We start from the raw sequence: 12,141 nt of genomic DNA, 5'->3' as shown, positions 1-12,141 counted from the left end.
TCAATAGAATCATTATTAGCAGACACAAATACAACATAACTCACATAATTCCTGCTAAATGAAGATGAGATGAAAAAAATATACAGGCTGGGCAGTTGGAGCTCCAGGATCAGAGAGACAGAGGGAGGGAAACAAAGTTACAGAGATAAAAAACTAAGGAACAGATCTAACATTAGAGCCAGTGCTGGGAGGGGGGCCCTCACAGGGATGGGGATTAGTGAGCATAGGTGTGCACAGCCTACAGCATTAGGGTGTGCACCCCAAAGCTCAAACACACATGCCTTTCTCTGCAGCCTTAGCTGCACAGGACAGTGAATGAACTGGTCTGTGCTAAGTGGCTTCCTGTTCATCCACAAACTGAAGCATAGTAAACACACTTTACTATTCTTCAATTATGAATGGACACAGTAATTTACTAACCCCTGCTCTCCATCCTGAAACAACCCTCACAGCAACCGGGGGCAGAGGAGAGGAGGTGTCCCTTTTACAGCAGATAAAAGCTGGCAGCTGGGAGAGGGAGAGAGATCAGCTTTCAACTGCTGGAGGAAGATTTCTGTATTTGTTGTCCATCACTAATCCCCCTCCCTGTGTGGCCCCCCCTATCAGTGACCCTGTTACAGAGTTATATCGGTCCAGCATGGATTAACAAAAGTTTGCAGATTTGGTACCTGTGGGACCGCTTTAGAAGCTGGAAATCACTGTAGTAGTTACCAGTACTGCATTGATCGCTGTGGTCTTCTGAGTCCCGTGCCTAGCAGCTGATCTGCTGCACAGTAACCACAGGGGGTCACTCGCTTGGCACAGGTGCCGTTTCCAGAACACCTTGTCTTTTTCTCATTTAATGCAAAATTTTCTCTGACTGGGAAAAGTGGAGATTGTAATAGCTTTGCCCCACCTCTCCGCAAAGTCTAATCAGAAAAAACTGTAAAAAATTCAAGCGGTTTTTATGCAGTAGGCAGCTGCTCAGCATGAGACCTGGAAAACAATGGCAACCACTTTAGTATAGGTGACTGCTACAATGATTTCCACAGAAAACCCACAGGTATCGAATATGTATACTTACATTGGTCCAAGCTATTCCAATGCAACTATACAATTATAATTTATTCCTGAAATTCAGCTTTAAATGTGATTCATTTATGTTTAAGGCATGATTAATATTACTAATACCAACAGCCCAATGAGGAAGTGTTTTTGCTTAATGGAGCTTGGCAAGCAGCTGAAACTTTTGCTGCACACTGTTTTCTCAGTGAGATCTGTCACAAGTGTGGCAAAATACACTGTGTGCATAATTATTAGGCAAGTTGAATTTTTAAGGATTATTTAATTATTGAACTACATTGCTCTCGTTCAATCCAAAATATGAATAAACCTCAAACCTGAATAGTTAGGAAAGTAAAAGTGAGGTATTGGCTTTCTTAGGAGAATATCTATGTGTGCACAACGATTGGGCAACTATTAGTGAGCAGAATTAATATGCAACTAAATGAAAAATGAAAATTTTCCCATCTCACTTGTTTATTTCCATCTGCTAAAGTGAGACTAATAATCAAACAACTCAAAATGTATTAATAAACATTTCTGCCATTTAAAAAAATATGTAAAATCAGCGACCAATATGGCCACTCTTCTTTTCAATAACATAAGCCTTCCATTCATGGAGTCTGTCAGTTTCTTGATCTGTTGACAATCAACTTTTTGTGCAGCAGCAACCACAGCCTCCCAGACACTGTTCAGAGAAGTGTACCATTTCCTTCACTGTAAATCTCCAGGGCCCACAAGTGCTCAAAGGGGTTTAGGTCAGGTGAGGAGGGGGGCCATTATTCTTTCATCTGTAAGACCTTTACTGACTAGCCACTCAGTGCAGTACTTCGATGCATACAATGGAGCCCTGTCCTACATAAATATCATGATCTTCTTGAAAGATTATGACTTTTTCCTGTACCACTGCTTCAAGAAAGTGTCTTCTAAAAACAAGTAGTAGGTTTGGGAGTTGATTTTGAGTTCATCTTCAACCCAAAAAGGTTCAACTAGCTCATCTTTATTAATACCAGCACATAACGGTACCCCACCTCCACCTTGCTGGCATCTGAGTCAAAGTGGAGTTCTATGCCCGTTACTGAACCAGCCACAGGCTCATCCATCTGGTCCATAAAGAGTCACTCTCATCTCATTAGTCCATAAAACCTTTGAAAAATCTGTCTTCAGATATTTCTTGATGTTTCAACTTATGTATCTTGTTCAGTGGTGGTCGGGTTTCAGCCTTTCTTACCCTGGCCATGTCTCTGAGCACTGAACACCGTGCACTTCTAGGCACTCCAGGTAGGTTGCAGTTCTGGAATATGACAGCACTGGGAGGATAATGGGTTCCTGGTAGCTTTACTTTTGATTCTTCTCAAATCTTTGGCAGTAAATTTGCGTCTTCTTTTCTCAACACGTTTCTGAAACCCTGTTGACTATTTGCAACAAAACATTTGATGGTTCTGTATTTGCGCTCCAATATCTTAGCAATTTCAAGAGTGCTGCATCCCTCTGAAAGACTTTTTACAAATTGTGACTTTTTAGAGTCAGTAAATCTCTTTTTTGGTCTATTTTGCCTGAGCAAAAGAAGCTGCCTAACAATTATGCACATCTTGATATAGGGTGTTGATCTCCTTAGGCCACACCCTCCTTTATTACACAAAAACACATAATCTAATATGCTTAAATCCAATAAGCATTCAAGTTTATACAGCTTGGAGTTGGACAATATGCAAAAACATGATGATTTGGTCAAAATACTTACTTGCCTAATACAAACCCATTTCCAAAAAAATTGGGACTGTACAAATTGTGGGTAAAAAAGAAATGGACTAATTTACAAATCTCATAAACTTATTTTATTTTATTCACAATATAATATAGATAACATATCAAATGTTGAAAGTGAGACAATTTGAAATGTCATGCCAAATATTGGCTCATTTTGGATTTCATGAGAGCTACACATTCCAAAAAAGTTGGGACAGGTAGCAATAAGAGGCCAGAAAAGTTAAACGTACATATAACGAACAGCTGGAGGGCCAATTTGCAACTTTTTAGGTCAATAGGTAACATGATGGATTATAAAAAAAGCCTCTCAGAGTGGCAGTGTCTCTCAGAAGTCAAGATGGGCAGAGGGTCACCAATTGCCCCAATGCTGTGGCCAAAAATAGTGGAGAAATATCAGAAAGGAGTTTCTCAGAGAAAAATTGCAAAGAGTTTGAAGTTATCATCATCAACAGTGCATAATATCATCCAAAGCTTCAGAGAATCTGGAACAATCTCTGTGCGTAAGGGTCAAGGCTGGAAAACCATACTGGATGCCCGTGATCTTTGGGCCCTTAGACGGCACTGCATCACATACAGGAATGCTACTGTAATAGAAATCACAACATGGGCTCAGGAATACGGTACTTCCAGAATACATTGTCGGTGAACACAATCCACCGTGCCATTCACTGTTGCCAGCTAAAACTCTATAGGTCAAAAAAGAAGCCATATCTAAACATGATCCAGAAGCGCAGGCGTTTTCTCTGGGCCAAGGCTCATTTAAAATGGATTGTGGCAAAGTGGAAAACTGTTCTGTGGCCAGACTAATCAAAATTTGAAGTTCTTTTTGTAACACTGGAACGCCATGTCATCTGCACTAAACAGGACAAGGACAACCCAAGTTGTTATCAGCGCTCACTTCAGAAGCCTGCATCTCTGATGGTATGGGGCTGCATGAGTGCGTGTGGCATGGGCAGCTTACACATCTGGAAATGCACCATCAATGCTGAAAGGTATATCCAAGTTCTAGAACAACATATGCTCCCATCCAGACGTCGTCTCTTTCAGGGAAGACCTTGCATTTTCAAACATGACAATGCCAGACCACATACTGCATCAATTACAACATCATGGCTGCGTAGAAGAAGGATCCGGGTACTGAAATGGCCAGCCTGCAGTCCAGATCTTTCACCCATAGAAAACATTTGGTGCATCATAAAGAGGAAGATGCGACAAAGAAGACCTAAGACAGTTGAGGAACTAGAAGCCTGTATTAAACAAGAATGGGACAACATTCCTATTCCTAAACTTGAGCAACTTGTCTCCTCAGTCCCCAGACGTTTGCAGACTGTTATAAAAAGAAGAGGGGATGCCACACAGTGGTAAACATGGCCTTGTCCCAACTTTTTTTAGATGTATTGGTGCCATGAAATTTAAAATCAACTTATTTTTCCCTTAAAATGATACATTTTCTCAGTTTAAACATTTGATATGTCATCTATGTTGTATTCTAAATAAAATATTGAAATTTGAAACTTCCACATCATTGCATTCTGGTTTTATTCACAATTTGTACAGTGCCCCAACTTTTTTGGAATCAGGTTTGTAATTGTGGACACAGTGTATATGACCTAAGAGAAGAATTAAAGTTTATAATGGAGGTGTTCGGAGACCGAATCATCTCTGTTCACCTCTATGGTCTAGGAGATCAGAGGCGAGGAGCATTTTCATCACTTCAGGTTAGGACAGATGTAAACACCGCCATTGCAGTAAGGGACCCTGAGATGAAAACAGCCTATAACCCAAGGTACACTTAATCCGCTATTGACTTTACATACTACCTATCCTGGATCATCAAATCTAAAAAAAAAAACAGTTGACCCTAATTAAATATTTTCTATAAGAATTCTCCTCTTTTATACATTTTTAGTCACAAAAATGTGTATCAGTCAGGAATGGATCTACCACAACATACGTTTAATTACCAGTGCCTGTTTAACACTACCTACCCATAACATGAAAACAAATCATACCATTATTTTGCCAGATCCTGATGGGATAAGTTGAAATCGTTGGTTGCTTCCAAGACCTGACAATCCAGTAAAGTTGAATACATTGTATTGTGTTTCCACATCAATGTCTGTGCACTTATTACTAAGATCATATATAAGAGATCCATTTGTTTCAGTCTCTGGAACTGCCACACTGTTAAAAAAAAAAACAAAAAACAATAATGTGTTTTTTAACCAATATTAAAGTTTACACATAAAGTATATTATACCAAATTCGATATTATATTTACGTCACTTCTGACAAGCTTTCCTGACACCAAGAGAAAAATTGTGACAGAGGAGGGACCTCCAGCAGATTGACAGCCTCAGCTCTGTTCCTGTGTGCTGTGCGGAGGTGGGGTGTGTCTCTTCCCTATTCCGAAAGACAACCACACAAAGTCGTAACATAAGCTTCCTCGGCACTTGTTCCCCTGGTCTTTCCTTCCCCCATTCTCCATCCTGTCTGCTGCCATGGGGAATCTAGATGGAGAGCGGGGAAGTTAAAGACCAGGAGAATGAGTGCCGTGGAAGGTTATGTTACAACAGTGTGTGGCTGCCTGTCTTTCTGATCATATGATGAGCTTCTCCATGCTAAGGATCATGCCTTTATTCAGCCAGTTTGTGTACTGTACAGCTAGCCAGGGAGAAGAGGTAATTGATGCAGGGGGATCAGGGGAGTGGAGGGGGGGGGGGCCTCCGCTGAAGAAAAAGGGGCATAAACAGGAGTAGCAGCTGCGTCAGCATTTAGAGGTACCATTCTCTGTATTTTCCTCCTGCAGCAGCAGAGGTAGAGGAGGAGAAGCAGCCTTTTAGCTGCTGCAGGAGGATCAGCACAGTAATCCCCACTCACACGGGGCTCAGCTCTGCCCCCACCTCCTGCTCATAGGATTTGATTGATAGCAGCAGGAGCCAATGACTCCCACTGCTGCCTCTGTGTCTTGTGAATGCAGGGAGAGAGTCAATACAGACAGGCAAAGCGCTGGATCAAATTGAAGACTCAGGTAAGTATTTAGGAAGGAGGGTGTGATATAAATACTAAGACCTTTTTTAGCCTTAAGGGCCCGTTCACACCACATACATTCCAGTGTGTTGTTTTCTGCATCAAGAACGCATGGAAAGTTGGTTTTATGGGTTATGGCATAGTTCACACCAGTGCAGACAGTTCCAGGGCTTTCAAGCTCCAAATGAGTAGAACATGCTGCCTTTTTCCTGCACTGGACTGTACTGGAACACAGTAAAACGCGTAAAAAGATGCACTGGAACGCATCAAAAAGCGCACCGGACCCCAGTACAGTAAAAAAAAATATAGGAAAAAATTAGAAAAAAAAGCACCTGGAATGCATCAAGAACGCGCCAAAAATGCATTAAAAACACGCATGCAGAAACGCATCCGGAATGGATCTGAAATGCAATTTGTGGTGTGAACCAGCCCAAATGCAGGGAATGCATTAAGGTAAAAAATGTAAGCCTGTAAACTAGGATGTTTTAAACACATAATTTTCAATACCATTAAAAAAGAGATCTTGTTTTTTTCACACCTTTCTGCCCGGCCTGTAGTAAAATGACAGGCCATTTGCTGTTCTGGATGGACATTATATGATGTACTCCCAAGAAAACACCTCTCACATGCCCCACGGGCAATGCTGCGGGGATATCTGTCACCTGCTGTGTCCACATATCAGTGTACCGGCCCGTTGCCGATACCATGTGATACCTGTGACCAATCACAGCAGATCACATTACAATTGTACATAGTGAATGGCTTCCATTCATGCCATTCATTGTATGCTATTGTGTAGATCTCTGTGATTGGTCACAGTGATCACATGCTACAGATAGGGTCAATCACAGTTCATCTGTACAATGTGATTAGCTGTGGCCAATCACAGATAGTATAGTAATCACAATAGTAAACACTGAATGAATAGATTTCATGGTGTTTATAACAGTGAAATTCAGTGTTCTAAGCAATCATAGAGTGTAAAAAAAGAAAAGAAAAATCCTAAACACCACCCCAGAGTAGTATAGTGTTACTATGGTAACACTGTATTGCTCTGGTCATGGTATATTAAAAAAAAAATAGTAAAAAAAGAAAAAAAACATGTAATAAAAAAGAAAATGATTACATTTTTTTTTTCATACAGTCACCAGCCAGTTTCCCTGATCACCGCCACACAAGTTATATGATTGATCACCGCCACACAAGTTATATATTGCACTGGTGACAGTTTAAAAAAAATTGCCTCTTACTTGGACTGTCTACTCCAACAAGGGGTTATTCTGGGAATATTTGTACTGTCCTGGCATTTTCAGGCCTCAAGAAAAATACCATAGATTGTGGTCTCAAACTTTCCTACAGACTAAATAATATGAACTCGTTTGAGTTATTTTCACCAAAGAAATGTAGAAGAATACATTTTGGCCTACATTTATAAAGAAAACTTATTTATTTGCAAAATTCTATAACAGAAACAAAGAAAAAACTTTTTTATTTCAAAATGTTTGGCCTTTTTTTGTTTATTTAGCAAAAAATAAAAAACACAGTAGTGAATAAATACCACCAAGAGAAAACTCTACTTGTGTGAAATTAAAAAAAAAAAAAAATTATAGCTGCAGTGTTGCATGACAGCGCAATTGTCAGTCAAAGTGAGAGAGTACTATAAGCTGAAAATTGGCCTGAGCAAGAAGGAGGTCAAAGTGCCTGGTATTGAAGTGGTTAACATATGTTGGCCTTAATGACATTATAACAGTTAATTAGCCATTAAAATGTTTCAGTGTTTAGTTGCCAGATATCCTGGCAACCTTATTCAACTAGCCATTTAAAGATTTAGCCCTTACAATTTGCGTGTGCTCTGGCTAAATCTGGCCACACATGGATTGAAATTCAGTAAGGATAGGCCAAATTTTGATCCATGTATGGGCACTGTGGTTGTACAGAAGTCAATCTACTGATCGGACATCCTGCTGGATTTTCCCCGCTCCATCAGTACTGCAAGCTAGAGCCTGCAAAGCTGATCAGTGTACAGTATTCTGACAGAGGGGAAGTATTCCCACTGTCAGAATACAATGACATAGCGGGGAGGAATCCCTCATCCATCTCAAATGTGTGGATGGGGTAATCTGGTCAGTTTTTTTCTCTCAACCTGCTGGTTGAATGAATACAAAAAATGACTAATGTCTATGCTGCCTTAGTAATGTTACTGCTACAAATAACTAAAGACAAAACTTTTTTTTCAGTTTTCGATAGAGTGGAGTGGGATTAGAACATCTGTAAGGTTTTTTTTGGTGTCTATGCCCCCATCCTGTTTACCGTTATCATCAAAAATGTAACGTAAAAGAAATTCCCAAATTTTGGTTGTTCCCCAGAACAGTAATAGAGGGGAAATCTTCCAAAGGGGACACTAATTCTGGTGACCCTAGTGACACGCAAGGGTTGGAGGCTATGGAAAAGGAAGTATGGTGACCCTAGTGACACGCAAGGGTTGGAGGCTATGGAAAGGGAAGCATGGTGACCCTAGTGACACGCAAGGGTTGGAGACTATGGAAAGGGAAGTATGGTGACCCTAGTGACACGCAAGGGTTGGAGGCTATGGAAAGAGAAGTATGGTGACCCTAGTGACACGCAAGGGGTTGGAGGCTATGGAAAGGGAAGTAACGATAAATCTCTCCAGTGGAATACAGATGGCAAAACAAACTGACAGGGGTTATAACCCTTCCTTACTCTATCCCTTCCTTACTCTATCCAAAATGAAAAAAGGCCAATTTTATGAGACACAGAGGTCCTTTGACGTTTACAAAACCTCAATTTTCTGTAATGGAATTCAAGAGGCCTGATGGAGTTGAATGAGTTCTTACACACAAATTATTTTTGTTTTTATGATTTAAATTGGATAGAATGTGGCAGAGAAAATTCTCAGAACAAAATCCCATTCACTGGCAAAGCTGCTCCAGGTGAGCAATCAGTGATCCACCCACTGCAGTACCAAGGTGAAGGTACCAGGTGCACTGTCCCCTGCACTGATAATACAGTGCGGGATACAGTGAAAGTTAATACATTTCGCATTACAGTTAAGCCTCGTATACACAATGAGTTTTTTTTCAGTCAACCCAGCGATCAGCGCTCTATGCCATTGGCTGAGAACGGTGATTGGGAGTTGGTTGGCTGCTGGTTTTCTGGCATGCTCGTCTGACAGAAGCTGGCCAAACAACCAGCTTCTGTTGGACCGACTCCAGTACACACAGGCTGAATGACAGCCGGTTTTTATTGAACCGCCCAATGTCTCCCAACATTTGACTCGTGTGTACTAGGCCTTAGTGCTTACTCATAACTTCCTATACCAAGAACACACCAACACATATATACTCTGTACAGCAAAAAAGTTAATTGTACTAATTAGTGGGCCCCTCCCATCCCTCTCAATGGTGAAGTGTGTAGGGAACAGCATCCCATTCGCCACTTCGTTTTTAGGGGTCTTGTGTCTCAATATCATCACACCATCCTCCTTTAAAAATCGTAGATTTATAAAGTTTTTTCTTCAATATTATTGAATAGGTCTGGTAATAAACAACTGTATTAATAAGAGAGCAAAGTGCAGCTGATACATTGTTACAGATATCTCTACATGTACTTAGTAACACATGTGCTTCTTCTTAGTTCAAGAGGCAGTATGATACATTATTTGATGTCTTACCTGAATGCATACGCCACACAAACTGGTGGGTTGTCATTTATGTCCTGAATGGTGATGGTTATCGTTGTAATGTTTTGCTGGCCTGTACCTGGACGGTCAATAACTTTGATTCCCAATGTTATAACTGGATTAAGCCTGAATGGGTCAGCTTCACGGTCTATTGTCTTGGCAATCTGAATTGTACCAGTCACTAAAATTTAAATCAAGAAAGCTGAAGCCATTCACAAGACAGTGGACTCAATTGACATGTTTCAGGTTTAAATTAAGAGCAGTTGGCAAAAAACTTTGACGATTCAACACTTGAACAACACTCTAATAGACCCCGACGGTCTCCATAAAGAGAACCTGTCACCTATATGCTATCTCATAGTGGCCTATTGGTCCCCTATGTGATAGAAATAAAAGTTATGTAAAAATAAATTAAAAAATAAACCAAAATTTTTTAAATATACAAGGAGATATAAACATTTTTTTAAAAATGGTAAAAATTTTAGAGCCCCCCCCCCCCCCCACACACCTATACTACAACTACAAAAAATGCGTGCATTGGGGCAACTGCGTATTAAAACGGCGTTTGTCTAACACATATTATATGAATCAGCGAGCACACCAGAGTGAGAGCGATCATTTTAGCACTGTTGCTCCTGTGTAACTCTAAACTGATGACCTGTAGGGGCTTTTAAAGTGTTGCGGGCACCCGGAATTTTCAGATTTGACATGGGTATCTATTTACACAGCACAGCCTCATCTTTTATAGTTTACCAACAAAAATAGGTAATAAATTGCATTTATGTGTCCAGAAATGTACTTTGATTAATGTTTCACTGAAATGTCATAAACAGTTCCGCTAATGTCGTGTAGCATAAAAAATTTGAACTACCAACATTTTATTCTCTAGGGCAGTGATGGCGAACCTTGGCACCCCAGATGTTTTGGAACTACATTTCCCATGATGCTCTTGCACTCTGCAGTGTAGTTGAGCATCATGGGAAATGTAATTCCAAAACATCTGGGGTGCCAAGGTTCGCCATCACTGCTGAAGGGTGTCTGCTTTTAAAAAAATAAAAATAATATTTTGGAAGTTTTTTTTTTTTTCACGGAAGTTTTAAGTAATCTTCAGGCTTATAATTATTTTTAAAACATGTAAACTTAAAATTTAAAAAATGGACCCAAGACTGCCGTTGTGGAGGGAGTGGTGGGAGGATGATAGGGGGAGGGTTGATGAGAGATCAGTGGGGGGTTGGCACATTGGCCTTAGTAGACAAAAATCCTTGCACCAGCCCTGCTTAACCGCTTCCGGACCACCCGCCGCAGTTTTACTGTGGCAGGCAGCCCCTCCTGCATGAACCAACGTAGGTCTACGTCGGTCGCGCACCTGCAGCTAGGGGGTGAGCGTGCGCCGACAGCAGCACGCTCCCGCCCCGCTCGTCAGCAGGGACTCCGATGCACGGGGCAGGCGGCTCTGATTGCCGCCTGCCAACCGCAATTGCTCCCCACTGAGAGAGAAGAACAGTCAGCTGTTGTAAATACAGCTGACCGTTCTTCTCTCTGGAATGATCACAGAGTGCCTGTGATCCTTCTATGTAGGATCAGAGGTCTCTATGGTCATTTCAAAAGCCCCGCCCCCATACAGTTAGAATCACTTCCCTAGTTTCACATTTGGCACCTTGATCACCCACAGTGTTAACCCCTTCCCTGTCAGTGCCATTACTACAGTAACAGTGCATATTTCAGCACTGATTACTGTAGTAATGTCACTGGTCCCCCCAAAAGTGTTAAAAATGTCAGTTAGGGGTCCGATCTGTCCACCGCAATGTTGCAGTCCCGCAAAAAATCGCAGATCGCTGCCATTACTAGTAAAAAAACTAAAAACAAATAAAATTACATAAATCTTTCCCGTAGTTATTAGATGCAATAACTTTTGCGCAAACCAATCAAAATACACTTATTTTGCGATTTTGTTTACCAAAAATATGTATCAGAAAACAAATTGGCCTAAAATGTTAAAAAAAAAAATTATTTTTTGGGAATGTTATATACAGAAAGTGTCACTCTTTTTTTGTTTATAGCGCAAAAAATAAAAAATAGCACAGGTGATCAAATACCACCAAAAGAAATCTCTATTGTCCGTTAAAGTAACTCAGTGCCGAATCGCAATAAATGGCCTCGTCATTCAGGGGCAAATCCTTCCGGTCCAGAAGTGGTTAAACAATCTCTATTATATCTTGGACAGAAATAGTTTCAGGTTCTACTTGATGTTCCTAATTCTGTCCTGTTTAATCTTCCGTTTCGTTTGCTTGAAATAGCCTCATTCTAGGTTACATAACTGATTGTTTGCTGCTCATCAAACCTTAGTAGCAAATACTGTATGTACAACTAATTGTTTCAGCTTTCTTGACTTTATATAAGAACTTGGATCAATTTTTTACATTAGAATTGTTTCACCATATCAAGCCCTCACCTCTGCTCTTGCTGACTGTTTTCAATGACCCCTGTTACCAGTTTACTTTACTTAGCTACCTCGGACAAATGGCTCTTATAAGATAAGGGGGCATTCTTCAAGCACAAATAGTAAAGAAATGCGCAATCTGATAGCCATGGTGGATTGC

The 12,141-nt window shown here is 40.6% G+C and overlaps 1 protein-coding gene across 1 annotated transcript in view; it reads right to left on the bottom strand.

Annotated features, from left to right (window-relative positions):
• The window catches only part of CDHR3 (cadherin related family member 3), a 91,024-nt gene that overhangs the window by 32,701 nt on the left and 46,182 nt on the right, over positions 1-12,141 (bottom strand). The window contains exons 8-9 of the mRNA XM_082253528.1: positions 9,533-9,722; positions 4,824-4,995 (exon numbers count right to left, since the gene is read on the bottom strand). Of these exons, the coding sequence (XP_082109654.1) occupies positions 4,824-4,995; positions 9,533-9,722 (362 nt within the window). The remainder of the gene's footprint in view (positions 1-4,823; positions 4,996-9,532; positions 9,723-12,141) is intronic.

Source organism: Pelophylax lessonae (assembly GCF_965119305.1).
Source record: "Pelophylax lessonae genome assembly, chromosome: 4".
Lineage (NCBI taxonomy): Eukaryota > Metazoa > Chordata > Amphibia > Anura > Ranidae > Pelophylax > Pelophylax lessonae.
The sequence above is the reverse complement of the archived record's forward strand: the minus strand, read 5'-3'. Positions and strand labels throughout refer to the sequence as shown.